This window comes from Martes martes (genome assembly GCF_963455335.1).
Source record: "Martes martes genome assembly, chromosome: 15".
Taxonomy (NCBI): domain Eukaryota; kingdom Metazoa; phylum Chordata; class Mammalia; order Carnivora; family Mustelidae; genus Martes; species Martes martes.
This window is the reverse complement of record NC_137903.1, coordinates 49,558,462-49,583,336: the sequence shown is the minus strand read 5'-3', so window position 1 is coordinate 49,583,336 and position 24,875 is coordinate 49,558,462. Positions and strand designations below refer to the sequence as shown.

The window sequence follows — 24,875 nt, the reverse complement described above, 5'->3', positions numbered from 1 at the left end:
GCCCAGGAAACACTGAACTACTTCCATTTATGGACATTTTCCTTTATCAATTAAGAACAAAGGGGAGTTGTTTTTTTAAGGTTCCCCCCCCCCCCGATTGCTGTATTTTACATTTAAAATTTATCTGCACATGCGGACACCATGAGAACTTTCTGGGGAGACACGGGGCAGGGAATCGAGTCCCACAGTCCGGTCTGTTGCCGGCATGTGAACAGCTAGTGCTTCAGTTTTTATCATAAGTGAGTTTGAAAGTGGGTGACGTGCCAGACATTCCTTCGGAAAGTGAGCTAAGGTAATGATGGAACGCAAGGCAAAAATCAACATGTCACTTGCAATTCTATTTGGGAGGTTGGGGGCGGAGAGATGACAGTTCCATGGAGGGATTTACAAAGCACTGTAAAAAGAAAAGTCCCCTGGGTGATGACTGAGCTGCAGATAAAACAATGGACCTGGGGACTTCCAGGGCCTCAGCCTTCCCAGCCACGCCCCCAGGAAGTGCCCCAGCACCTTCTGAGCTCTGCAGCTGGAAGGCTTCTGGATGGACATGGCCCTTTGCGGGTGGGTGGGTGGGTGGGTGAGTGGGGGTGGGGGGGGGTGGAGGGGTGGGGGGTGGCAGTGCTGGAGGGTGGGGGGGGTGTGGGCAGAGGTGACGAGACAAGGACAATCCAAGTGCTCACTTCCTAGAACGAAAGTCCAACTGGAGGTTGAAATTGTGCCCCCCAAGTAAACATTTCATTTTACCTCTTACGAAAGGTAAGAGATGCCCCAACCAGACAGGTTTCCGGCAAGAGGGGTCCCCCTGCACTCTTAGGTGTTGTTTCTGCCTGAAAACTCTTTAGAGCTTATGAGAACCAGTGGAGTGTTAGGGCTGGACTCTGCTGCGACTTTGCCGCAATGTGTGCGGATAGTGGTGTGTTTCTAGTCCTGGGTCTGGGTTTGCACATTTGAACTGAATAGCATCTCACTTATCATATCGATTTTTTTGAGATTTTTCTCTTATTTTTTTATACCAGTTTTATTGAGGTATAATTTATACACAGTCAAATTTGCCTATTTTAAGTGTGTAGTTTGATTGCTTTTTTAAAAATTTGATTGCTTTTGACCGTTATTGTATATCAAAATATTTCTTTCATCCCCCCCGAATGAGCCTCAGGCCCCATTGTGGTCAGTCCCCTGCCCCTGCCAACCGCTGGTATGTTCTTTCCTTGCAGTTTCACCTTTTCTAGGATTTCATATAAATGGAACTATTTAGAATTTGGTCATTTGTTGTCTGGCTTTGTTCATCTAGCACATGCCTTGAGATTCATCCGTGTTCTGTACGTGTCAGCAGTTCTTTCTTTTTTATTGCTGAGTAGTACCTAATGATTTTGGTCTGGATTTGGAAAAGAAAGATTTATTTGGGTCACAGGGTAAAGCAAATAGACTTCCACTACCTTTTCAAAAAGGATGTGTTCACTGAAATTAATCAGAAGAATTCTTCAAACCTATCTTACCCTCCCATTTTCCCTGAAATATAAGATCTTCCTACCCCATATTTAAAATGAAGTTCTAAATGCAAAAATCGTAAAACATTAGGCAGGAAGATCTGAAGGTGAAGGAAATTTCAAGATATGTAGCAAAAATACAAATGAATTAACAACTTGCAAGTAAATGTTGGCAATCGGGATAGGAACCTGGATTAGACCAAGAGTTTCATGGAAGTTTGAAATTATTATTATTGAATTGTCACGTAGTAGAAGGACTGAAGCAAAATCCCCCATCTTTCTCCCATGGTATTTGTTAGTAATTATAATAAGGGAAAACCGAAGGTGCTTAGTGACAACAATAGCTAGAACCACTATTATTATTATTATTATAACTAACTCATATAGTGCGTATTATAGGCGTGGTACTTCCCTGAGTACTAGATAGGTCATTGATGCATTTAATTTTCCCAGCATCCCTACCAGGTAACTAACTGTTCTATCCTTATTCCCATTTTATAGATGAAGAAATTGAGGCTTAGAGAAAACTAAATAAACTGCCTTGATGAGAGGTCAAGCCAGGATCTGGCTCTGGGAACTCAAGAGCCTTCAAGAACCTTGACTTTTGACTGGTAGAACACTACAGAAAAATCCTCAAATCGGCAAAGGGGGTTGGCATTGTCCCTGAGCAAGGTAGGAGAGTAAGCCAGAGCTGGTGTCTCCAGCCTAAGCCAGACAGGTTGTTGAGATGTGTGGAGAGACCCAGAGTAAGGCAATGAGAAGGGGAAGGGGAAGGAAAGGAGAAACACTGATGTGTAGCATTCCCAAAAAAAGAGGCTGCTATTTGGCCTGGTGCCCGGGGTCCGGCTGCCTGTTTTCTACCCCAGGTCCAGGTGACCTCTGGGGGGCCTTTCAGAGCTCACATGTTAGCATATCCAAAATGCTCGTTCAGAGTCATTGTGACTTGGCTCTATCGATGTAGACCAATCTGGTTGTGTTGTTGTGCATGTTGATGAAAAACACAGGCTGCATAATTGAATTCATTTAGTATTGTGAATTTGTCTTTTTTATGGGGCTTTTTCATCTGACCTATAATGTCTGGAACGATATTCCCGAGTTTTGAATCTTGGCTTTGCCACTTACTAGGCAGTGCAGCTTTGAGCGTGTTACTTGACCGTTCATTCCACGCCTCTCTCTTCTCATCTTTGAAACAGGAAATTAATAGTACACCTATCCCATAGCATTGTTTCAAAGATTAACATTTTGTTATGTATAAAGGGTTTACAACAGCAGTTACAAATAGTAGGTACCATATGTGTGATTGCTTTTATGCCTATCACCATCCAAAAATGATGGATTTGTGTATCTATATAATAAGCTATAATAAGCTGCACTAAAATGAAGTTTACATTCAAGACTTTATTTTGCAGGGATCTGTTCCTTGTTCTTGCAGGATTCTGCAGAACTGCACAACACTGATGGGTAGACGTGCAAGGCGCAGGGACCCAGAGACATGACTTCAGCTTTTACAATTACAGTTACAATTACAGCCTCCACAACGCTACTAGTTACTAGATGGGAAAATTATAAATACCTGGTCTCCAGGAACCGAAACTGTAGCAGTAACTGAGTTTCGAGAGAGAAGATTTTTTATGTTATTTGTTTAAATCCTAAACAGAGTAGAAGAGAAGAGTGGAACCTTGGGATGAGAAAAATTGGAGTTTACTTTCTAGTCCTCGTTTTTGTTGTTGCTGGAGATTTTAGAGTAGACAGTAGCCAGTTTGCAGTAAACTCCCCCTCCACCCCCAACCACCCCGCAGTCCTTTGGTGCTGTATTCAGATCCTGATTATTCCTGAACACCTGGTTCATGGTCCACGTTTTGTACAACCCTCCCTAGCTATCCCAGCCAGCCCATACGGTTCTCAATTACATGCATAAACTGAAATCCTTACACCTTTTGATACATAATCATGTACTGTGTTGTCTTGTTTCTTGCCTTATGTTATCATCTATGGAACTTCTAGAGAACATTCATTCATTCAGTCAGTGAACAGCAATTTATTGGGAGCCTTTGCAGACCTTGACGATGCAAAGTAGGAGACGTGTTGTTTTGGACAGATGGAGCATATGTACTGCGTATGTACAAACCTCTGGTGATTTTTATTTAGTTAGTTAACTCATTTTTTTAAGATTTTATTCATTTATTTATTTTAGAGAAAGAGAGAGACAGCATAAGCAGGGGAAAGAGCAGAGACAGAGGGAGTTTCTGACCTGAGCTGAAATCAAGAGTTGGTATCTTAACCCACTGAGTCCCCCTCTGGTAATTCTTAAGTCTCCAGTAGGAACCAAAGCCTTCTGACAGAGGCCTCCGCATTTGGCCACCAGCCTCCTTAGGGATGAAGACGATGTAGGACACAGCAAGTTTTGGTTTTCTGGCTATCACTCCCTTCACTTAGCACAATGGACATGGATGCACTCACGGTGAGTCGTGTCAAACATTTTCTGTGGGCCTACAGAGGGCTGTCTGAGAAGAACGCCCGGAGATGTAAAAGGAATATGAAATCTGGGTCCTCCTTTTTACTCTACTCAGCAGAACATTGCTTGAGCACTGACCTGGCGCCAGCGACTGCACCTCGCCGCGGTAGGGAGGCCAACCAATGAGCAGGTGACTTCGTGAGTTGCAGTCCCAGGTGATCAGGAAGTTAGGGGGTCCCAGGAGGGGAGCCCCCCCTGCCTCGTGCAGCCTGGTGATGGGGAGGGAAGGAAAGACGTGTTAGCAGAGCAGGTGGGGTGGGGGAGGGCGCTGTACTTCCCAGGGTGGCGAAGGGCAGGCCAGAGGGTGGCGAGCACCCTGTTACGACTCTCCCACCGGCCTGTTTTCCTCGCAGCCTTTCCGGCCAGAGCTGCTCGGGGCTGCTGACTGGTTTCCGAGTTTGCGCACCTGCGGCTGGGGCTCCCAGTTTGAGAAAGGGGCCGGCTGCCGCCTCCCCACCTCTGCGAATCCGGCCGCGGACCACCCCGGGAGAGAAGGAGGGCTGCGGGGAACCGGCACATTCCTCCGAGCAGGATCCCCGGGCCGCAGCCTCCGCACCACACCCTTGGCCCGGGCCAGGTGTGCCACCTTCCTGCGGCGCGAGGGGGGAGCCCGGCGGCTGCGGCGCGCGCCTGTGCGCCCGGTGTGTGCGGTGTGTGTTTGTCTGCCTCCAGAGGGCTGGGTCCTCCTTATTCACAGGTGAGTCACACCCTGAAACACAGGCTCTCTTCCTGTCAGGACTGAGTCAGGTAGAAGAGTCGATAAAACCACCTGATCAAGGGAAGGGAAGGCAGAGCGGAGCGCAGAGTGCGGACTCCCGGCGGCGCGTGCGGCGACCCCTCCGCGGCGGACGGACGGCGCGGCCCGGCCATGCCCGCGCTCTGGCTGAGCGGCTGCCTCTGCCTGGCGCTCCTCCTGCCTGCAGCTCGGGCCACCTCCCGGAGGGAAGGTGAGTAGGCTTCCCCCTCCCCGGGAGGAAACCTTGCAGCCCTGGGCGGGTGACTGGCCTGGCTCTGCAGACCCTGATGGCTGAGCGCGCCACTGAGGATTCCCTCTGTGTTGCAGAACTTCTTGGGAGCTCCCTCCTCCTTCCACATCTGGGGCTTCTCCCCAGATCGGGTTTAACATAAGACTAAGATTATATACGGCTGAGTTTCAAATGTGAGGCCAGTAGGCTGTGCCAAACCAGGACTTTCCTTCCTTTTAAAAATGCACCTTCTTGATTGTGCTTTGGATCAGTGGGCCCCTGTTTGATTAGGAATATCACTAATATCTTGGCATATAAATTATTTTCCTATAGTGTGTTTTCGTGGATGGGATTTGGGTGGGAATGTTTTCTGTGACAATGAACACCACAACGATGGAAAAGGACCCTCTTTAATAATCCTTCTGGAACTCCTGGTTCGTCTTTGGGAGGGAAACCGAGTCTTAGAAGTCTTGGCCATGCTTTACTTCTGCATAATGTTACTTCTGAGGATATGCTCACACAATATTCATTCAACAGGCATTTATTGGGCACCTGTGTCATAGATCATTTGATCTTAGCTCGGCTGTCATGTCGTGAGAAGTTCAAATCACTCATGTAAACAAAACTTGCTGAGAACCTAGCAACCGTTTGCTATAGGCATGTGTCAGCTATGACAACACGTAACGGGTGTTTTCCTTGTCACCTAGTTTTACCGATAATATCTGCTTGTCTCATTACCCTGAATTTTCATATTAATATTGATTGCTTCCTGCACCTGATGGCATTTCAGTACTCATTGCAATAGGTCTAAGAGTCATTTTCACGCATGTGAATGTGTGAACATGAGACAGTGTTCACATAGGCACAGAATTATCTTGGACTTTCCCTAAATGGCTGGCCTGAAATATGTTTGAATGGCATGGATAGTTCAGCGTGTGTTTGAATGCACTGATACAGTCCTTCCCCGCCCCCCCCCCGGAATTAACCCATCATCCCTGACTACCCTGTTAAAAGTCATTTATGAAAATGGTCACATAGGTTAGGTTGCCTTAGAGTTAACCAAGTGAGAACCATCAGTAAGGAGAGTCTGCTCCTAAAAGTAAGGGGAGTCTCCAAATATTAGAATTCAAAGAGACTACTTATGGATCAACTACTATACCCCTTGGCTTAAAAATACGAGAACACAGAAACAGATCTGCACAAAGCCACGCACCAGCTATTGGTAGAGGTCCATCTTGCACTTGATCCGGGGGTTGTGAGGCTGGAGCTTCTGGGACCACATTGTAAAAGCAATAAGGGAGTTAGTATATATGTTTTACATAACGGGTAATTATTGAAGCAATTTTCCCATTGGCTATAGTTGAGTATAGGTATGTTGCGTTAGCATTAGATAACGGAAATAAATAGGTAGGATTGGATCAATTGTTCAATGAATCCAGACTCAGGAGGGCAGAGCTTAGACTCGTAGTTCTCCAGGATAGACAAGCTCTGAGTTTTCCATCGAGACCAGTAAGTCAGAAGCTGTGTTCCGTCTCATTTCTAGACTTTCCCCTTCCTTGGAGATGGGCTGCTTAAGATATTACGCTCCCTCCTCAAAGGGCTTCATAGAGCACCCACACTTTTCTGTTCACGGGATGCTGGGAGGCAGCGTAAGCTGGACTGAAGTATGGGACTTGCTGCTTCCCAAAGTGACTGCCCCTGGCACCTTGTGGGCTGCACCGATGAGAGCCTAAAGCAATGACATTGCTTCCCAGTTGTTCTCTCGAAGGCGAAATTCTGGTGGTAGATATCATCAGCGAGACTTGCAGGGCAGGTCTCCGCTAAAGCACAGGCTTTAGAGTCAGCCTGACCTGGCTTCAAATTTTGGCTGACCCACTTACTCGTTTCTTCTTAGTAATCATTTAGGCTTCTCAGCTTCTTGGAATCATCTTCTTTGCCTGTTACCTGGGAGCTGTTGTACTGCGCAGCCTTGCAGAGTTGTTGAAAGGATGAGGATTATTGTAAAGTGCCTTAAAAATGCCTGGAACCACATTTCTTTAAAAAGTCTGAAGCCAACAGTGCAGGTATAATAGTGAACTTGGATCTGCAGAGAGCACTAAGCAAGATAAGGACTTCCCTTCAGGAGCTTACTGCTGGTGTGATAGATTGTGGCACGTAGCTCCATTGGTCTGGATCACAGTTCACGTAGATCCCATGACTGGAGAAGGGGCAAGAAGTAGATAGGAATGAGACTAGAAATATAGCCAAGAACCTGGTTGAGGAGCCTTATGTGCCCAGCGATGCAGTGAGGGTAGTGCCCCAGAGGTCAAGAAGAGTTGTGGATGGTTTATAACCAGGGGTGGGCATGGTCAGATGGTCAGATTCGTGTCTTAGAAATGTCACTCACTGAAGGCCTTTGAGGATGGAGTTGAGCTAGGAGAGGGCCGCAAGTGGCCATTGCAATAATCCAGTGAGAGACGATGAAGGCTTTCATTGTGGTGGTGGAAACAGCAAAGTGGAAACATGACAGGACATTTAGAAGGTAACATTGAAAGAATCTGGTGATCCGATGAGCATAGGTTAAGGATACAAGTAAGGGGAAATCATGAGAAATAAAGAAGAGTCCAGGGCGTGTCTGAGGCTTCATGGTTGAAGCCTCATGGTTGGTTACACAGTGGATGCCACGAAAGGAAATGAGAACTGTAAGGGGAAGACCAGTTTTGGGAACAAGGTTGGGTCGTGGGTGAGGAGGAAGAGGTGAGTTCCCGTGGGGATCTGTTGAATCAGAGACCCAAGTGGAGATGCCCGACAGTCTTGGAGAAGCGCTGGGGCCATGATTTTGAAGTTTAGAACAGTTTGAAATATAAAATGAGGAGCCCAAGGGTGGAAAGCAAAGCCCTGACAACAGATGAGATTACTGGGACATTGAGCTGTTGAGAAACCTCAACGCTTACCGAGGAGATGGAACGACAGTGAAGGACAATAGGGAGGCACAAGCCTGGAGGTCAGAGGAGAACATTATCGAAGAGGAGTGTTTGGCCCCAGGAAGAGCTGCAACAATGTAGGTATAATAAATGGTATTTAGATATAAAAATGTGAATACACAAAGAATGAGGACGAAAATGATACTGATGGGTTCCGCCATCAGGTGAGTTTTGAAGCAGTCGTTCTAGAATGATGAGCTCAGTCTCCAGGATGATTACAGAACACAAATCTGGATTTCTCCCATGGCCTGATATGGGAAGAGAGGTGCTGTAGATAGTGGAAGGGACCCCTGGAAAGGTTTGGACTCTCATGGATTCTGTTACTTAAACTGGGGAAATGGTACAGCATCATGCAAACACGTGCAGGCCTGGGTTCAAAGCCCAGCTCTGTCATTTCCCATTTGTGGAGTTTAGGCAAGCTACTTCCCCTGCTACGCAAGTTCCTGATCTCTAAGATGAGGAAAATAAATTGTGTGATCATTACCTATAAGGCATTTTACATTCCTAGGCATTTTGCATTCCTAGGCATTGTGCCTAGGAAGCACTCGCTCCGTGTTCAATATTATTGACATAACTAATTGCCTTGCCGGTGCTTAATGTCAGTATATTGCCTTCTGAGTTTTAAGTGGTAAAATTTTTGAAGAGATTCCTTTCATTAGCCCAAGAAAGGTGATGAGGAGCCCTTCTGCTCAGGCTGAAATGAATCCCAGGTTTTACCCAATGAAACAAATAGGTTTACCTGTTTACCTGTTTACCTGTTTCATTTTACCCAATGAAACAAATAGAATTCCTGACAAGGACCCCAAGCAGATTGGAATTCCAAAATTAGATTTTATAGCCTTTCTTGTCCTTGCCTTTTGTCAACCGCCAGATCACGTCACATATAGATTCATCAAGTCAGTTGCTCTCAAGATCATACCCCGATACGAAAGGATCCCCACAGAAGCTGGTCTCTCACTTCTCACTAGGGGAATCTCCCCTATCCCCCACCAAAAGGAGAGTTTGGCCAACCATATTATGAAAACATTTAGCTGTGTAGATGCAGTGGCCACATGTACTTTTATGCTTAATTTGGCATATTAATTCACAAATCCACTTAAAGTCACATAGTTTATAAAATAATAACTTACAAGCATTAATTTGTAAATCCATGAACTTGTAAATTTCACGAACTAACTACATTCAGACTCCACCTGTAACATCGAACGCAATTTGAATACAATTTCTTCTTTACTTCAGACCCGGTGGCTTGAGATACAGCTTGATTTGAGTCTGCTTTTGATGCTGTCACTGGAAAGTATACCATTTTCAAAATGTCCAAAAGATTTAACATTATCCTTCGATGCACATTGTAATCTTTACAGCCTAATCATCGTGAAAGACTTACTTGTGCCAACTTTAGGTACTCGCCTTTGTGAGATAATGAATAAGTCTGAGAATTGTGTTCAACAACCTGACCTCTTTCTTACTGATAAGTATCCACAACATCGATTGATGTCGTGTCAAATTAGTGTGTCTTCCCCAAATAATATTTTAACAATAAAAGCAATTGAGAAAGTGCCCCATACTAGGAGAAATTTTGAAAAGACTTAAATGCAACCTCCTCCCACCCTTGCCCCAGAAAAATAAAAACCTCCACCTTATTATATTCAAGTATGTGTAATAAATCAGGAGTACAGAGCTGGGTTGGAGTATATGCTGGAAATTCCTATGAAGGCTTAAATTCTGGTGTCCTGAGCTGGGGGCAGCCATTGGCTTAGCTCCACTGGTCCAAGGTGTTGAGGAAGAATGTTGGTTTGTGATCCATGTTGATGGGAAAGTCAGGAGTATGGAATTAAGTTGTTGAGGCAATCTTGAGAATATCTTTCCCGCATAAGTTCTTAGTGGTTCAACTATATAGACTTCTTTATTTTCCTCAAGAAATTTCCAACGACAAGTCTTGAATCATCTGTTACAGACCCGTGTAGAAATAGGAGTGATTGTGGAAGACTCTAATTTAGTCGCAGATTAGGCCTAGCGGATTACTGCATCGTGACTGGGCCGTGTTCTAGTAGGATAACCCCAGGTACATGATGTAATATTTGAATCATATCCAAAGCCCAAAGCTATAAGTCTTCTCTGTTTCCGTGGGTGACTGTATGTCTGTTTATCTGCCTCCCCAACAAACATGTGCTTCCTTATGTCCCAGTTCTGAAGGAAGAAGAGCACGGTGCTTCCTCCAGCACTGATCAATGGAAGGGCTCAAGTCTTTCCCAGGAGAGGTGGAGATCTCCTGGCTGAAGGCATACGCATCCTGGCCTCCTTCAGCTGGTTGGCCACTTTCAGAATTCCAGCTGCTGCTTTTCCAGATTTTATTTGTTTCGTTTTTTTTTTTTTTTTAAAGATTATTTATTTATTTATTTGACAGAGAGATGGATCACAAGCAGGCAGAGAGGCAGGCAGAGAGAGAGGGGGAAGCAGGGTCCCTGCTGAGCAGAGAGCCCGATGCGGGGCTCGATCCCAGGACCCTGGGATCATGACCTAAGCTGAAGGCAGAGGCTTTAATCCACTGAGCCACCCAGGTGCCCTCCAGATTTTATTTGTATTCGTTGTTGTCAATATTCACATTCTAGAAAAAATTAAATTGCAGCCCAGTCATTTCCCACACCAGTGTAAACGTTGGAAAAGTTACTCGTCTTTAGCTGCGTGTAAGTGGGACATTTCTTACACACTTCCCCACTTTTTTCTCTCCCTGCAGCATCATGGTCCTAAATAAGAGTGGTCCTTTGAGGTTCTCGACACAAGCCTCTCATTTTGTAGGTGAGGAACATGGCACCGGGGCTCCAGGTGAAGGAACGGTGCACATTCTCACACTGAGTTATTGCAGAGCTGGGCTCTAGCACGTGTCATCCTCCTTTGTAGATGGGCCAGCTGAGGCACAGAATAGTGATTGCCTTGGCTGGAGCCACACACTTAATAGTGGGACCAGGTTTCAGTTGCTAGTTTAATGTTCTTTAACAAGACAGCTTCTTAGCTTATTTCTAATTCTTATTAAACTTTTTCATTTAAGTTAATTTCTGGACTTGATGGAATCTTTTTTTTTTTTAAGATTTTATTTATTTATTTGACAGAGATCACAAGTAGGCAGAGAGGCAGGCGGGGTGGGTGGGGGGGAGCAGGTTCCCCACTGAGCAGAGAGCCCAATGCGGGGCTCGATCCCAGGACCTTGAGATCATGACCTGAGCCGAAGGCAGAGGCTTAACCCACTGAACCACCCAGGTGCCCTTGGACTTGATGGAATCTTGATCTAAGATGAGAACATCCCTGTGTCTCTGGTAGGGACTTCTGTGTCCTGTCTATTCAGGAGTCTCTCTTTGTATATGTGACTCACGATAGTGGCCTTTCCTTCAAAAATGTCAGGGGACCACAGGTTACAGCCAAACATAAGCTCTAGTTTGTGGGGGCATTGACAAGAGAACAGATTTTGAATAACTAAGTTTTCTCTCTCTCTCTCTCTTTTTTTTGTTCAACTCTATTGTCAGATTTTCATGCAGCATGGAATTGACCAGGGGGCTCAGTTAAAAAAAATAATAATAAAAATAAAAGGACAGTTGAGGGAGAGGATACTTTGTTCTACTAGTCATTGTTCTCCAATAACTGTCAACATCTTGACTCCATACTTGTGTATTTGTGTCCAGAGGCTATTTTCCTCTCCCTGTTGGAGACCGTTGGTCTCTCCATGAGGTTTAGGGTCTTTCAAGATCCGAACAGTTCCATGGCCGGAACACTGACCATGAACACTTTACACTTACTTACTAGTATTTCAAATCATTGCCCATTTTGCTTTTGGTAAAAGGGGATTCTGAATGCTGAAAGATCCTTTCCCATCACAGATAGACTGGTCTACTTTGCAGCGGCCCAGGGTCCAGCAGTAACCCAAAGCTTCCGCTCTTGCCTCATGGGAGAGGGTGCTTCATGGTAGGAGGGGACGTTCACATGCTGCGGTCCACGGGCAAAGAGGTGAGGCCACAGCTGGCCTGGCGTGGGAGGGGATGGTGGAGGGCAGGGCGTTTGTCCTGCTGAGATGCAAACACATGGCACCTGCTCCCTGGTGGACGCTTCGTGGCCCAATTTCTTCTTGGCACATTCGTTACATCTTTTTATGGATAAGTAAACAATGGCTGGGCCCTAAAAGACCCTTTGATTCATTCTTCTGACTTTAGGCAGTACAGTTTTAATCTACGATTTTCAAATGGATTTCCTTTCAGAAAAGAATCTCTAAGGAAGATGCTATAAATGTGCTCCGGACACATTTCCCCAACATTGTGAATGTACGTGCATTACCGTTGCTCTCTTGTCAGACCGAGAGCGATAATGGGGCACAGTAAGCACGCACATCCCTACACAGGAATATCTTTGTGAAAGGCTGCGGGGATAGCAAAAAACCTATGGCTAATCTCCTTGTACAAAAATATATTCTTCCTAAAAGCAATGCAAGATTTAAAGAGGGAGTATTTATTTGGTGACTTTTTTTTTTAAAGGAGCCAACAAAATATAAATTTAAATGATTGAAAAACTGTATGCTCTGAAAACCAGTTCAATACAAATCAGAATTTCCTTTTTACCTTTTCTTTACCCAGACTCCTTCTACATAGTTTCCCCTCTGCCTTTGGTCCTCATTGCTTTGTGTCACCTCTAGCTGTCCTGAACCCTCTAATTTTCTTTATTTCAGCTGCTCTTAAAAGGGCATAGGATACCTTTTGTTGGGTCATGCGGAAAATGCTCAGTGAATACCATACTCTTTGAAGTTAGTCAAATAATGCTTTCTATATTGACGTGCTTTTCTTTATCGATTTCATAAAAATAGAGACCGCTCTTTGTGTGCTCAGAAGGATCTAGGGGTGTTGAATATTTGCATATAGAATCCTTATCGCGCATACTCACAGAGTCTCCATACTGTAGCTGACACCAGCTGTCTTAGAGCAGAGCCCTTACAGGTGCCAGGTGTAAGAAAATGAAAGACTCTTCTGTTTCTCGAGTCCTAATCTCCTCTTCCCTTTCACCTTTGAACTCATTCAGACCGAGCCATCAGCCTCCTCCTTCACCCTGAAGTCCTTTGCTGGTTAGAGGACAACCCGTGTCCCCAACCTCCCTGTTGGCTGGGACTTTCTCTCCCTCTCCCTGCTGTCTGCCTGGGCCCTGATGGGGTGTTAGGGGAAGACATCTCCAGATGGGGTCTCCTGGCATAGGCCTTAGCAGGCCGAGTGCGTGTCTGCAGTCCACATGGGCTGTTTCCAGGTCTAGATTGTAGTATAATGTGCTGTGAACTCACAGTGAAACTAAATGACTCTTTTTAAGCTATAATTATTCAAAAGGAAAATGTGGGGATCTGAGTTCCATTGACTCTTGATGACTTTAGACCATTGAGAGTATGGGGAGCCCAGGGGGCTCAGTCTGTTAAGCGTCTGCCTTCCACTCAGCTCAAGAGTGGAAGTCCTGGGGTCCTGGGATCGAGCCCTGAGCCCCGCCTCAGACTCCCTGCTTGTTTGGGAGTCTGCTTCTCCCTCTCCCTCTGCCCCTCACCCCCCGCTTGTGCTCTCTCTCTCAAATAAATAAATCAAATCTTAAAAGAAAAAAAAAAAACAACAAGATAGCTGTGAGACATGTAAGAGAAAAACTGAATTCATTTAAAAAACTCTTTAGTGAGGGAAGTGCCATTTCAGTTTTAAATTTTAATTAGGACACATGTTGTGACATGCCTTAAAAAGAAAGAAAACAAAAAGAAAGATGAAGCTGGAAGCAGACATTCACACATTAAACCAAAATATTTCAAGATTAGTTTAAATGAAGAAATCTTCAGACTCTCAACCCAACTCGAGAAACATATTAGAAAAATCTCATGAAGGAGGTTTTAAAACTAGAAAATCCTTATGAGTGTTTTCATCATCACATGTAAGTGTGATAAAATAAAAATACTCCTCTTGGGACGCCTGGGTGGCTCAGTGGGTTAAGCAGCTGCCTTCGGCTCAGGTCATGATCCCAGCGTCCTGGGATCGAGTCCCACATCGGGCTCCTTGCCTGACGGGGAGCCTGCTTCTCCCTCTGCCTCTGCCTGTGCTTGCTCTCTCTCTCTCTCCCTCTCTCTCTCTGACAAATAAATAAATAAAATCTTTAAAAAAAAAATACTCCTCTTGTCATCTTGAGTATCTCAAGTTTAGAGACTTCGATTTTGGCAGATAGGATGATAGCGACCAATGCCTTTGGTATCTGCCTAACTGATAGATGTCAGGTGTGTCTTGCTTTAGGCTTTGTGAGTAATGTGCAATTTGTGTATTTGGAAAAATAACAAAAAATAATTAGAATAGTTTGCTACTTAAAGGACACTTTCGATAATTGCTTTTGTTCTGAAGAGAAACATTGGCCAGGTTTAGGGTTTTTTAAAAAATGTGAGTGTGTTATTCTCAACATTAATTTCATTTGTCACTTTCAGCCTAATGCTATACATTTGGACTTTCTGTTGAAACTCATTACAAGTGACTTCATGGAGGTGCTGGTCGCTATCTTTGAACATAAAAAAGTTGTCCATTTACAGGAGGCCAGTTCTTTGACTCAGAGGTAGGGAATAATATTCAATGGGACAAATGAAGGTTGAATTCTTAACGTAATTGCTTTGAACAAACAAAAGGAGAGATGGCGGTTGCCGTGTTAGCCCAAATCGCCTCTCCCCACCATGATGCTTTTTCTTTACAAAGCAAGAATTTTAAGAAGCAGAGGAACTGAAGGCATAGAACGAGGTATAAATGAAATGAATGGGAAAGAGATGAAAATGTCTCGGGGGCAGTGTTATATGAAATTAAATTAAAAGTAGGTAGGATTAGACCATGGAAGTCTTTGTAGCAATGTTAAGAAATTCTGGCCTTTATCCTAAAAGTAAAGGAAAGGTACCAGAGAGCTGTAAGCAGAGAGGTATTGGCAGAATTTGTATTTCGGAAAGGCGTTCTGACTGCTGGATGGAGGCAAGAGAAGTTGTAAGGAATTCAGTTAGGAAGTCTTGTAAGCAAGAAGTGACAGGGGTTTGTGCTAGAGGGGCTATTTTGGACATAGACTTGGATGGGCATGGGCTATGTAGTGGTTTATGTCAATAAAATTTGGTGTTGCATGGACTATGGATGGAGAACCTGTAAGGATAGCTTCCAGCCTTTTGGCTTGAAGGGATGACAACTATGAGTTTGGTTTTAAACATGTTCTGGGTAAAGAGCTTGCGAGGCCACCATTGGAAATGTAAAGCCCGTGGCTGATCTGAAGTTGAGAATGAAGTCTGGCCCGGGAAGGACCTTGCTGCCCGGTCAGCATCTGTCTCCGTTATCCAAGCCCTTGGCTGGGGGGAGAGTGAGGCGTCCTGGAGGTTCGGGACTGAGCCTGGAGCAGCCCCGACATTTAGAGTTAGTGTAAGGACAGGAGCCACAAAGACTTGGGTGGGAATAGGGGACAAGGTCACAAATGGCCTCACAGTGTTCCAAGGAAGACAGTCTCAACAATGAAGGACAGAAACAGATGAGTCGTCTTCAAAAGGGAACGAGGGGCACAAAATGCAGGTGAGGGCACACACCTTTCCTCGAAGTAAGGAGGAGACTGGAGCGCCATCTCCACAGGCGATCACAGGGGACTTATTTTACTGTGTGTACCTGAGTCAGCACAAGCGCGCAGAGCCTCGAAGGGAGGCGAGGGCGGCAGAGCTGTGGGTGAGGGCAGCGGGCACGCACTGCCAGGTTCCAACACGACGCCCGGATTCCTAGCCCCTGAGATCGTCTGGCGCAGCAGCCAAGTGCACTGCCTGTCAAGGCTGCCCGACCCCTGCTTGCTGATCTCACGGTCTCGGCCGGCCTCCCCCTGGCCCCTCTGCCCCCTCACTCTGGCCTCACTGCCCTTTGAGTCGGCAGGCGCGCAGGCCGGGCGGCAGGGCAGCTCCGGGCCCCCGGACCACCACCGGTGTGCAGGCGGTCTGGACCCGGGAGTAGTTTGTCTGGTGTGAAAGCAACCTGAAAGTCTCAGACACTCCTTCTAACTGATGCTATCACCTTCTTCTCACAATTCTTTCTGTTTCCATCACACCGTGTTTTTATTTATTTTATTTTATTTTTTAAAGATTTTATTTACTTATTTGACAGACAGAGATCGCAAGTAGGCAGAGAGGCAGGCAGAGAGAGAGGAGGAAGCAGGCTCCCTGCTGAGCAGAGATCCCAATGTGCGGCTCGATCTCAGGACCCTGGGATCATGACCTGAGCTGAAGGCAGAGGCTTTAACCCACTGAGCCACCCAGGCGCCCTTATTTTATTTTAGGTTGAAAGAGTAGTTTTTTACATTTTTGCTGAATGCCATATATGTAGACAATGAAAACTTGATATATTGTGTTGAGAAAATTTCATACGGGGTCCCTGGACTCCTGGGAGATTTCAGGTGCTTTTTTGGTTTTTCTGAGAGCAGCTGCCTGCCTGCCCTCCAAGCACCCGTCCGTCAGAGTCCCACGCTCTCTGTTAGGGACGGTGGGGATACCGACGTGGCATGTAGGCAAATAGCGAAGGCACAGGACAGAAAGTGATAAATAATACCAGGCCGGAGGTGAGGACGGAGTCCTGTGGGCATTCAGAGGAGGGAGAAGCTGTGGGAGGGCCGTCAGCAGGGGCCTGCGCCACCTCATTTAGGCTCCGAAAAAGATCACTGGGTGCATTTAGGGAGGAGGGTGGGAGCAGGTAGCACTCCCGGCAAAGGAACTGGCAAGCCTGAAGGGAGGAAGGTGATGCTTTCCAGAATTCCTGCAAGGGTCTGTGTGTTGGAGCCCAGACAGAGAGACAAAGGGGAAGGAAAGTCGGAGAGGTCGGCAGTGCCCGAGCTGCAGGGTTTTGAAAGGAGCTTTGCATTTTTAAATTCGTCATTACTTGTTAGAGCACTAGAAAGCACTGTGATCCCATGAATTGTTAGGTCAGGCTGGTGAAAAGCAGAGCATGTCTTTAAGTTTAGAACAATAGAAAGAAGATGTGCTTAGACACAAATGATCATATTAATGCCAAGCTGTTAAAACTTCTGGGAACTGCCTGCAGTGTCTCCTATGGGAAATTTAAAATGCGCTCTTGATGAATGGCCGCCACCGAGGCTGATTAGTCCAAGACTTTGCGACAGCACAACCCTAGGAAGTTATTTTCGGTTTCCTTTCATTCTCCTCAGGACGCAGCTTGGAAACAGCCTTTGCTCTGGGCTTCCTGTCTCGACCTGTCAGAGCTGTACGTTGGAGTGAGGGTGGGAGTGTTGTCAAGTGAGCCCGAGGGGCTCTGCACACCTTTCTCCATTGTTTGCAGAGGGCTGCCCGCCTCTGGGATCCGTGTCTGGGGGCGGGAGGGGGTGGGGGGTGGATCAGCCTGTGTCTGGCTGCCCCGCCAGCTTCTCTTAAGAAGCACTTGAGGGTCAGCGACGGTATGCTATTATAGTTATTATTATAATAAATACTTAAGTGCCAAAGTTAGCAGCAACAGCACAGACACAAAAACCACCCACACTTTACTAGACTGAAAGAAGCATGTGCAAATCTGAGGAAAATGGCTTGGTTTCCCGTGTGTTTACACAGGGCTGGAGGTCAGCCTGTTGAATCTCATTCCTTTAGCTGTGGAGAGAGCCTTGGCTGACAGAGACCAGGATGCGGGGGGAGCCGGAGGGAGGGCACCGAGAGAGGACAGCACAAAAGCTTGCAGAGTTGGCCCTAGCTTAGAAAAGCACAGCGCAAAGGAACCATCAAATAAAACAATGGATGGGGCCTGGCACCTGGGATACCGAGTTCAGTGAAAGAGGGAGAAAAGACTCCCCATCTTGATTCTGACGCCCTGTAAGGCTTTGGGTCTGTTAAGGTCCCAGAGTGACTCGTTTCTGTTTTTTTCTGCTGCTGTGATAAGTGAGCGCCGTGTCCCAGACCTGCGCCTGTCCATGGTGAAATGAGGAAAATGTGGGTAATGTGACAAGTGTTTGAGAAAGCCCAATATATTTATTAAAACTATACGTATTTAATCTCATATTTGACAAAATTAAACATTGGCATCTCCCTTTCTTGAGATCACGCTGGCTCAGGGAGTCCCGGGATCCAAGCACCCAGGGCAGCCTCCCTGTCAGGCGGGAAGTGGTTTTTATGAAATGAATGAAATCAGCGCACGTCTCCGTGAGCAAGGACAGAAGAAGGAAGGGGAAAAGGAGTAAGAATCGGTAAAGCAAAAATCTACCAGTGAGGTGCTTTGGAGAGAAAGGAGATTTGTCAGGAGGGGTGAAGAGCACACGTAACAAAATGGGAGGGGAATAATTAGATGCACTTGTTAGGTAAATAACTCATAACTCTTAAGAAAAACATCACGTCTAGTAGATAAATGCATAAAGCTCATGAGTAGACCAGCATCAAAATAGAAATAAAATAGTAAACCAGGGGCGCCTGGGTGGCTCCGTCAGTAGAGCATATGACTCTTGGTCTCGGGGTTGTAGGTTCGAGCCCCACGTTGGGTGTAGCGATTACTTTAAAAAAATAAAATCTTAAAAAAGTAGTAAACCAGGCGATGGCACTTTCAACTTTTCCTTCCTCCTCACCCCCCCCCCCCGCAACATCCTTATTTCCTTTTACTGCTTTATATATTTCTCCTGAACGAATTTCACTATCCCAATATTCTCTCTGTATTACTTATCTTGTTTACTTTCTTTCCCCCTAGTTCGCTTGAAGACTCCATGAGGGCTGGGACATTGATTAGTTTTGTTTACCGCTATATCCCCAGAGCCTGGAACAGTGCCTGGCACGTACTACGTGCTCCGTACATATTTGTTGAGTGAATGGACCCTTGATAAATGCTTCCCAGGCAAGCGGGGAAATATCCAAGACCCCCATCTTTATACTCCCATCACTTGTCTTTGTGTCAAGATTCCCTGATGGAAACTAGACAGCCTATTTATGAAATTTGGGAGGATAGCAAGTAGATTATGAAATAAAAATGGAAAGAAAATTCTAGACATAAAATTGAACAAGGCTAAATATAAAAGAAGAAAAATATAATAAACATTTTAAGAATTTCTTCCTGTGTGAAAATGTAGCCAAAGTTTATATTTAGGTCTAGTAAATAAAACATTGTATCATAAGGTACCAAGAAGGGTTGTTTTCTGGACTGAGTCTCTGTGGAGAAAAGCATCCTTTCGAGGAATAGGGAGGAGAGTGACTGCCAGATATTAGTATTTGTACTTTTAAGGCAGGTCCAGACATGTGGGGACACATGGAGTCCTTTCAATGGTAGAAACACACCTAGGGGTTTCCTGAAGTTCAAGAGAACATTCGTTCATTTGTTCATTGAAGAGATATCAAAGAGGGCACGTGGGTGGCTCTGTCGGTTAAGCGTCTGCCTTCGGCTCAGGTCATGATCCCCAGATCCTGGGATCGAGTCCCGCATCGGGTTCCCTGCTCAGCCGGGAGCCTGCTTCTCTCTTTCCTTCCGCCCCTCCCCACCCTTCATGCTCTCTCTCTTTCTTTCTCTCTCAGATAAATCAATAAAACCTTAAAAAAAAAAACAAAACCCCTAACAACAATAATAACAAAAAGCGCTAGATACCCACTATGACCAGGCCACTGTGCTATAGACGAGGGCCCCATTTCTCCTTTTTGTAAAGCGTGACAGTGTTTTCTGCCTGTTAGAAGAGCAGAGTCAAGTGCAGAGGTTTGCCCTTGGACGCGGCTTTATTTCAAGCAGAAATTAAAAAAAAAAATTTTTGGCCCTATTTACAAAAATCAGTAGATGTCATATACAAAGCCAGATTTCTGTCTTCTTTAGAAACCGATGTGGACGTGCCGACCACAGTGGGCAGCACCCTCGCGTGGCTGCGGCAGGCGGCTTCCCCGCAAGCCTTTCTGGCAGAGTCCCCACTGCTCCCCCCCATCCTCGCTCCCAGCTTCGCGGTGCCCTTCTGTAGCCGCTGTGCCCAGGCCCGTGCCTAGGCAGAAATCGGTCACAGAATAAAAAGGACCAGGTCCAAGCTGTAGGAGCCCCATTTTATCGAGCTGAGGGCAAGAATATTCTAGAATTTAAAATAAAAAGATTCTTTCTCCCCGCCAGCAGTGGCATGAACAATAATTCGTTTTAGGGAAGTTCGTCTGAATTCGGGAGATGATTTGAGAGAGATCAAGCTTCAGAGGCATCGGGGACAAAAGGGCTCACCCCGTTGCAAAAGGAGCAAACTGTCTGCCCTCCCCTCCCGGGTATGAATGTTCCGAAAGGTCAGTATTAAACAAAGTGCCGTTCTGCTAAGCGCTGGGCTCGGTGGAAACCTCAAAGCCCTGCAAGCGAGGCTGGGGTGTGTCCTCACAAAGGGCTCACATCGTACAACCCCAGGAGGCCCATACACTCCCAGACACATGGCCTGGGCATCCCTAACTCCAGTCAGCACAACGCTGGGCTTTCACGGAAACTCAGGTGACAGAGGAGGGAGATTCGGCCATGGGCGAGTTCCAGATTGGCGCCGTGGCTGCTGATGTCCCTGGCTGGAAGTGTCCTGCCCCTCCACAGAAGGCTGGGGGTTTAAAGGAAGAACACAGGTTGTCTGTTTCTTTGTTTGTTTGGTTTTCAGAGTAGAGCCTGAAAGGAGAAAGGACAGAGGGCGGGAGGTGGTAAAAGCTAGATGATAACCAGGTTGTCTATTTTTTAAATATTTCATGAGCTCTCCTTATCGAGTTAACTATTACCTGCAAAGAGTTTGGTCTGGGTGAAGAGAGGCACAACGCAGATGTCATGATTGCTTGGAGATTGCCCTCAAAAGGCATCCAGGGCAGGAAAGGGCACTGGCACGCTGTGCCATCCAGCTGGGCAACCTCCCAAGGGTCGTTGGCTCCTGGATTTAGCTCCTGTACGTGCCTAACGATGTACTCGGTGATTTCACAGCCCATGACAGCTGTGTGGCACATCTGTTCGGGATCCAAAGTCAGTTACACAAGCATTCGTTGGGAAAGATTCATCTTGGCACCAGTTCGACGAAAGAGACCTGGGAGTCTGAATTGAGTGCAAACTTAGTGTGCTGTAAGTTTAATGAAATGTTAAATTGCATCCCTGGAATTATAGGATCCAGTGGTGTTGCAAGCTGAGCTGTTCAAACCACACTTGGAGTACTGTCATACATTCTGGCTGTTTCAAGAAAGGCAGTGGAAATGAGAGTGTGTTCCCTGGAGGACAGTCAAGAAGAATCTAGAAATCATGACACAGGAAGTGGCTGAAAGATCTGGGGGTGAGAGGTCTCCAGTGTAACCAGAAGGAGAGAAGGCTAAAGAGGGAGATGCTGTCACTGTCTTCAGACGGTCAAAGGTTGGGCTGCTCCCGTGCTTGTAAAACAATGTCTGAAATAAAATAAGTAAATGGAGAGGAGAGTAGGGGTGTGTGTGTGTGTGTGTGTGTGTGTGTGTGTGTGTGTGTGTGTGTGTGTTTTCTCCTAGGAACACATAGTAAAAATTACAGGGAGGGAGACAGATTTAAAATTGAAAAAAAAAATTTATAATTTATAAAAAAATAATTTATAATAGCCAGTGCTGTTTGTGGGGGGACAGGATTTGAGTAGGGGCTGAAGAAGCCTGTGTGAGAGGTTTCTAGAAGGAATGCCTCCATGCCAGTGGTAACCAGATTCTTGAGAAGCAGGGGTAAAACCGGAAGGTGGGGCCCTTGTGGTTGGACAGGCCTGGGAGCAAATGATACGGCTGCCATTTAGCCGTGTGACTTGAAGCAAGATACCCGTTCTGTCTGAGCATTCGTTTCTTCCTCCAGTCAATGGGGATAGTAAAGTTTGTGTTGAAGTGTTACGGACGCGTGTGAAATGCTAGAAATAGAGTGGGCTCTGGAGACATATTAGTTCCCTCTCCCCAGATGGGAGAGAGTGTGTAGGAAACGTGTGTGGTAAGGAAGTCACTTAGAAAGCTCATGGGTTTACTTCATCACCTCTGGGCCTTCGGAGCCTGGCGAGGCCCACACAGGACAGCGGCTCAGGACGCCTTGTTGGTCAGTTTGTCGACTTTTTATCGGTGCTCTGGGTAAGTTGTGGCCGTAGGCAGTTCTAGAAACAGACTACCACTGAGGCCACACGGCCAACGGAGATAATGTGCCTGGTGAAAAGAAAGTGGGTTTTGCCATCAGACACAGGTTCAAACCCCAGCTCTCCACTGGGTCAAATTACTTAACCTTTCTGAACGGCATTTTTCTCCTCTGAGGCAGCACCGGTCTCTTCACTCAGTTGTGTGAGTGAAGCGGCAGATGTGAAGGACCGGATGTTCTTTGCTCAGTGAGATCGATGAGGGAGGCAGGTAATGCCTCCCGCGTTTCTACGAGAGAAGTAAAGAGATTCAGAGAGGTGAAGGGATTTGCCCAAGAAAACAGCAGAACTGGTATTTACTGGATCCAATTCTTGTAACCTCAAGACTTAACATCTTTCTCTTCTCAGCTGTGACTGAAACATTTTTTGAGGGTCTGCCCTGTGCCAGGAACGATGCTGCGTATTTCCACCTGTTACCTCATTGGCTTTCAGGTCCCCCATGGAGATGTCACTCCAGGAGTGTCTCCAGAACATCAATGGGGTGAACTTCCCTAGACGCTTGGGAAAATGTATTCTTCATGAAACTATGGTTCTCTTTGACACCTGGCTCTGGGAGGGCCACCCAAGGCACAGTGAGGGGCAGAGAGAGATCCCTGCCCACACACTCGTCTTAGCTCCTCAGCCTTGACCATCCCTGGAGGGACAGATGACACCAGCAGCCATTCGACAGTCGTGCCGGGGCACACACGCTGGCGGTCCTCAGGTCTTCTTTAGCCCGTAGACTTGTTCTAGGGGGTTGCATGGGGTTTTAAAAATGAACACCCTTGAAAATATGTTAATCAGGAATTTTTACATAAAAACACACCATGTGAGATTGTTGGTGTCTCTTGAGGAATGGGACCGTCGGGCCACCCAGAACTCACGTTCTCTCTGACAGAAACCTCCCCTCTAGTCCTAGTGGATCTCCTGCTTCCTTTAGGTGGGGCAAGGACTCTCGCAGTCCTCATTCGGCCCATTTCATCCTTAACTTATTCCAAGTTGTTTAGTACGCCGTGCATGATTTATCTTCATAACAATAATATCGCCTCCGAGCTTTTTACCAGCGATGTCCCCCCCTTCCCACCCCTAGTGTGTGACTGCAATGGGAGGTCTGGGCAGTGCATCTTTGATCCCGAGCTTCACAGACAGACGGGGAACGGATTCCGCTGCCTCAACTGCAACGACCACACGGACGGCCCCCGCTGCGAGCGGTGCAAGGACGGCTTCTACCGGCAGAGGGAGAGGGACCGCTGCTTGCCCTGCAACTGTCACACCAAAGGTAAGTGTGCGACGTCGTGGCTGTGCCAAGAGGGTACTATGCTAAGTGGAATTAAGTCGGACCAGGAAAGACAAGTACCGTGTCATTTTGCTCATAAGTGGAACGACGACAAAAACAAAACCCCACGAATGAATAAACATACAACAAGCAGAATCGGGGCGCATGGCTGACTCAGCCAGAAGAGCATGTGACTCTTGGTCTCCTGGGGTCATGGATTTGAGCCCCATGTTGAGTGTGGAGATTACTTAAATAAATAAGTAAACTTTTTTTTTTAAGATTTTATTTATTTATTTGAGAGAGAGACAGTGAGAGCAGGAATACAAGTAGGGGGAGTGGGAGAGGGAGAAGCAGGCTTCCCGCTGAGCAGGGAGCCCGATGTGAGACTTGATCCCAGGACCTTGGGATCATGACCTGAACCTTAGACTGAGCCACCCAGGTGCCCCAATAAATAAGCTTCTAAAAAAAGCAGACTCAGACCTATAAATACAGAGAACAAACGGACCCTCGTTGGAAGGGAGAGGCATGGGGTGGGTGGGCGACATAGGCAAAGGGGAGTGGGAGATACAGGCTTCCAGTTATGGAATGGGTGAATCACAGGGAATAGAGTCAGTGATACCGTGATAGCGTCGTAGGGTGACAGATGGCAGCTACACTTGTGGGGGCACAGCATAACCTATAGGGATGTCGCATCACTATGTTGTACACCTGCAACTAATGTAACATTGTGTGTTGACTATACTAAAAAGAAAAAATTGGGGGGAAAGGACGATGAAGGGGCAGGGGGAGGATGAGAAGGGGGCAGGAAGGGAAAAGCCAGCAGGGCAAGAGATGTTCAACATCCAGAACAACGGGGAATCTGCTAGACACTGGTGGTGGTGGTGGTGTCTTACCGATTTCAAGAGGAAAGGAAACCTGTTTTTCTTGAGTCTGGGTTGTAGGAACCAGCTGGAGTTTTTAGGACTTGTTGGCTTGAGTTCTAGTCATGAGAGGGACGTGGTTACTTTTCCTGGCAGGTGACAGTTTGACCTAGGGACAAAGGAAGCTTGTCAGCTTCCAGTGATAGTTCCCCTTTTCTGCAACTATGCCTTTGACCAACCTCTCAAAAAATAAGGGATAGAAAGATCTGTTTCTGGTGCTGTGCTAGATGCTAACAATATAAGGACGTACTGGTCCAAGAGACAGCCCGATTCATAGGCAGATTCAAGTCTTTCCCAGGTTTGTTAAGAGAAAAAAGAAACAATGAAGAGGAGGCACCTACACTGGTTAATGCAGGGCTCTTTTTTTGTAGTGTTTTGGTTTTGTCTTTTTAGGTATGTCACCCAGTCTTACGTTCACACAACTGTTCATACAACTGTGGGAATTCGTACGCACACAGACGCACGCGTTGTGCTGTGTTCATCATGGACAGTAAAGACAAGTTAGTGCATATAAAGAGGGAGAGACAAGTAGTTTTTAAATAAGCTGACTTTTTTTTTTTAACTATCTTATTTGTGTATTCTCTTTCTTGGCAGTATGTTTCTCCTCTTTGTTAGAAAGTGTTTAATGGCGTAATATGATAAATATTAATCCACTTAA

At 46.2% G+C, this 24,875-nt stretch overlaps 1 protein-coding gene across 1 annotated transcript in view; it reads left to right on the top strand.

The window, feature by feature from the left end:
* The first annotated feature begins 4,733 nt into the window (after window positions 1-4,733).
* The window catches only part of LAMC2 (laminin subunit gamma 2), a 56,884-nt gene continuing 36,742 nt past the window's right edge, over window positions 4,734-24,875 (top strand). Inside the window, exons 1-2 of the mRNA XM_080825021.1 lie at window positions 4,734-4,946; window positions 23,112-23,300. Coding sequence (XP_080681147.1) covers window positions 4,868-4,946; window positions 23,112-23,300 — 268 coding nt within the window. The 5' untranslated portion in view covers window positions 4,734-4,867. The remainder of the gene's footprint in view (window positions 4,947-23,111; window positions 23,301-24,875) is intronic.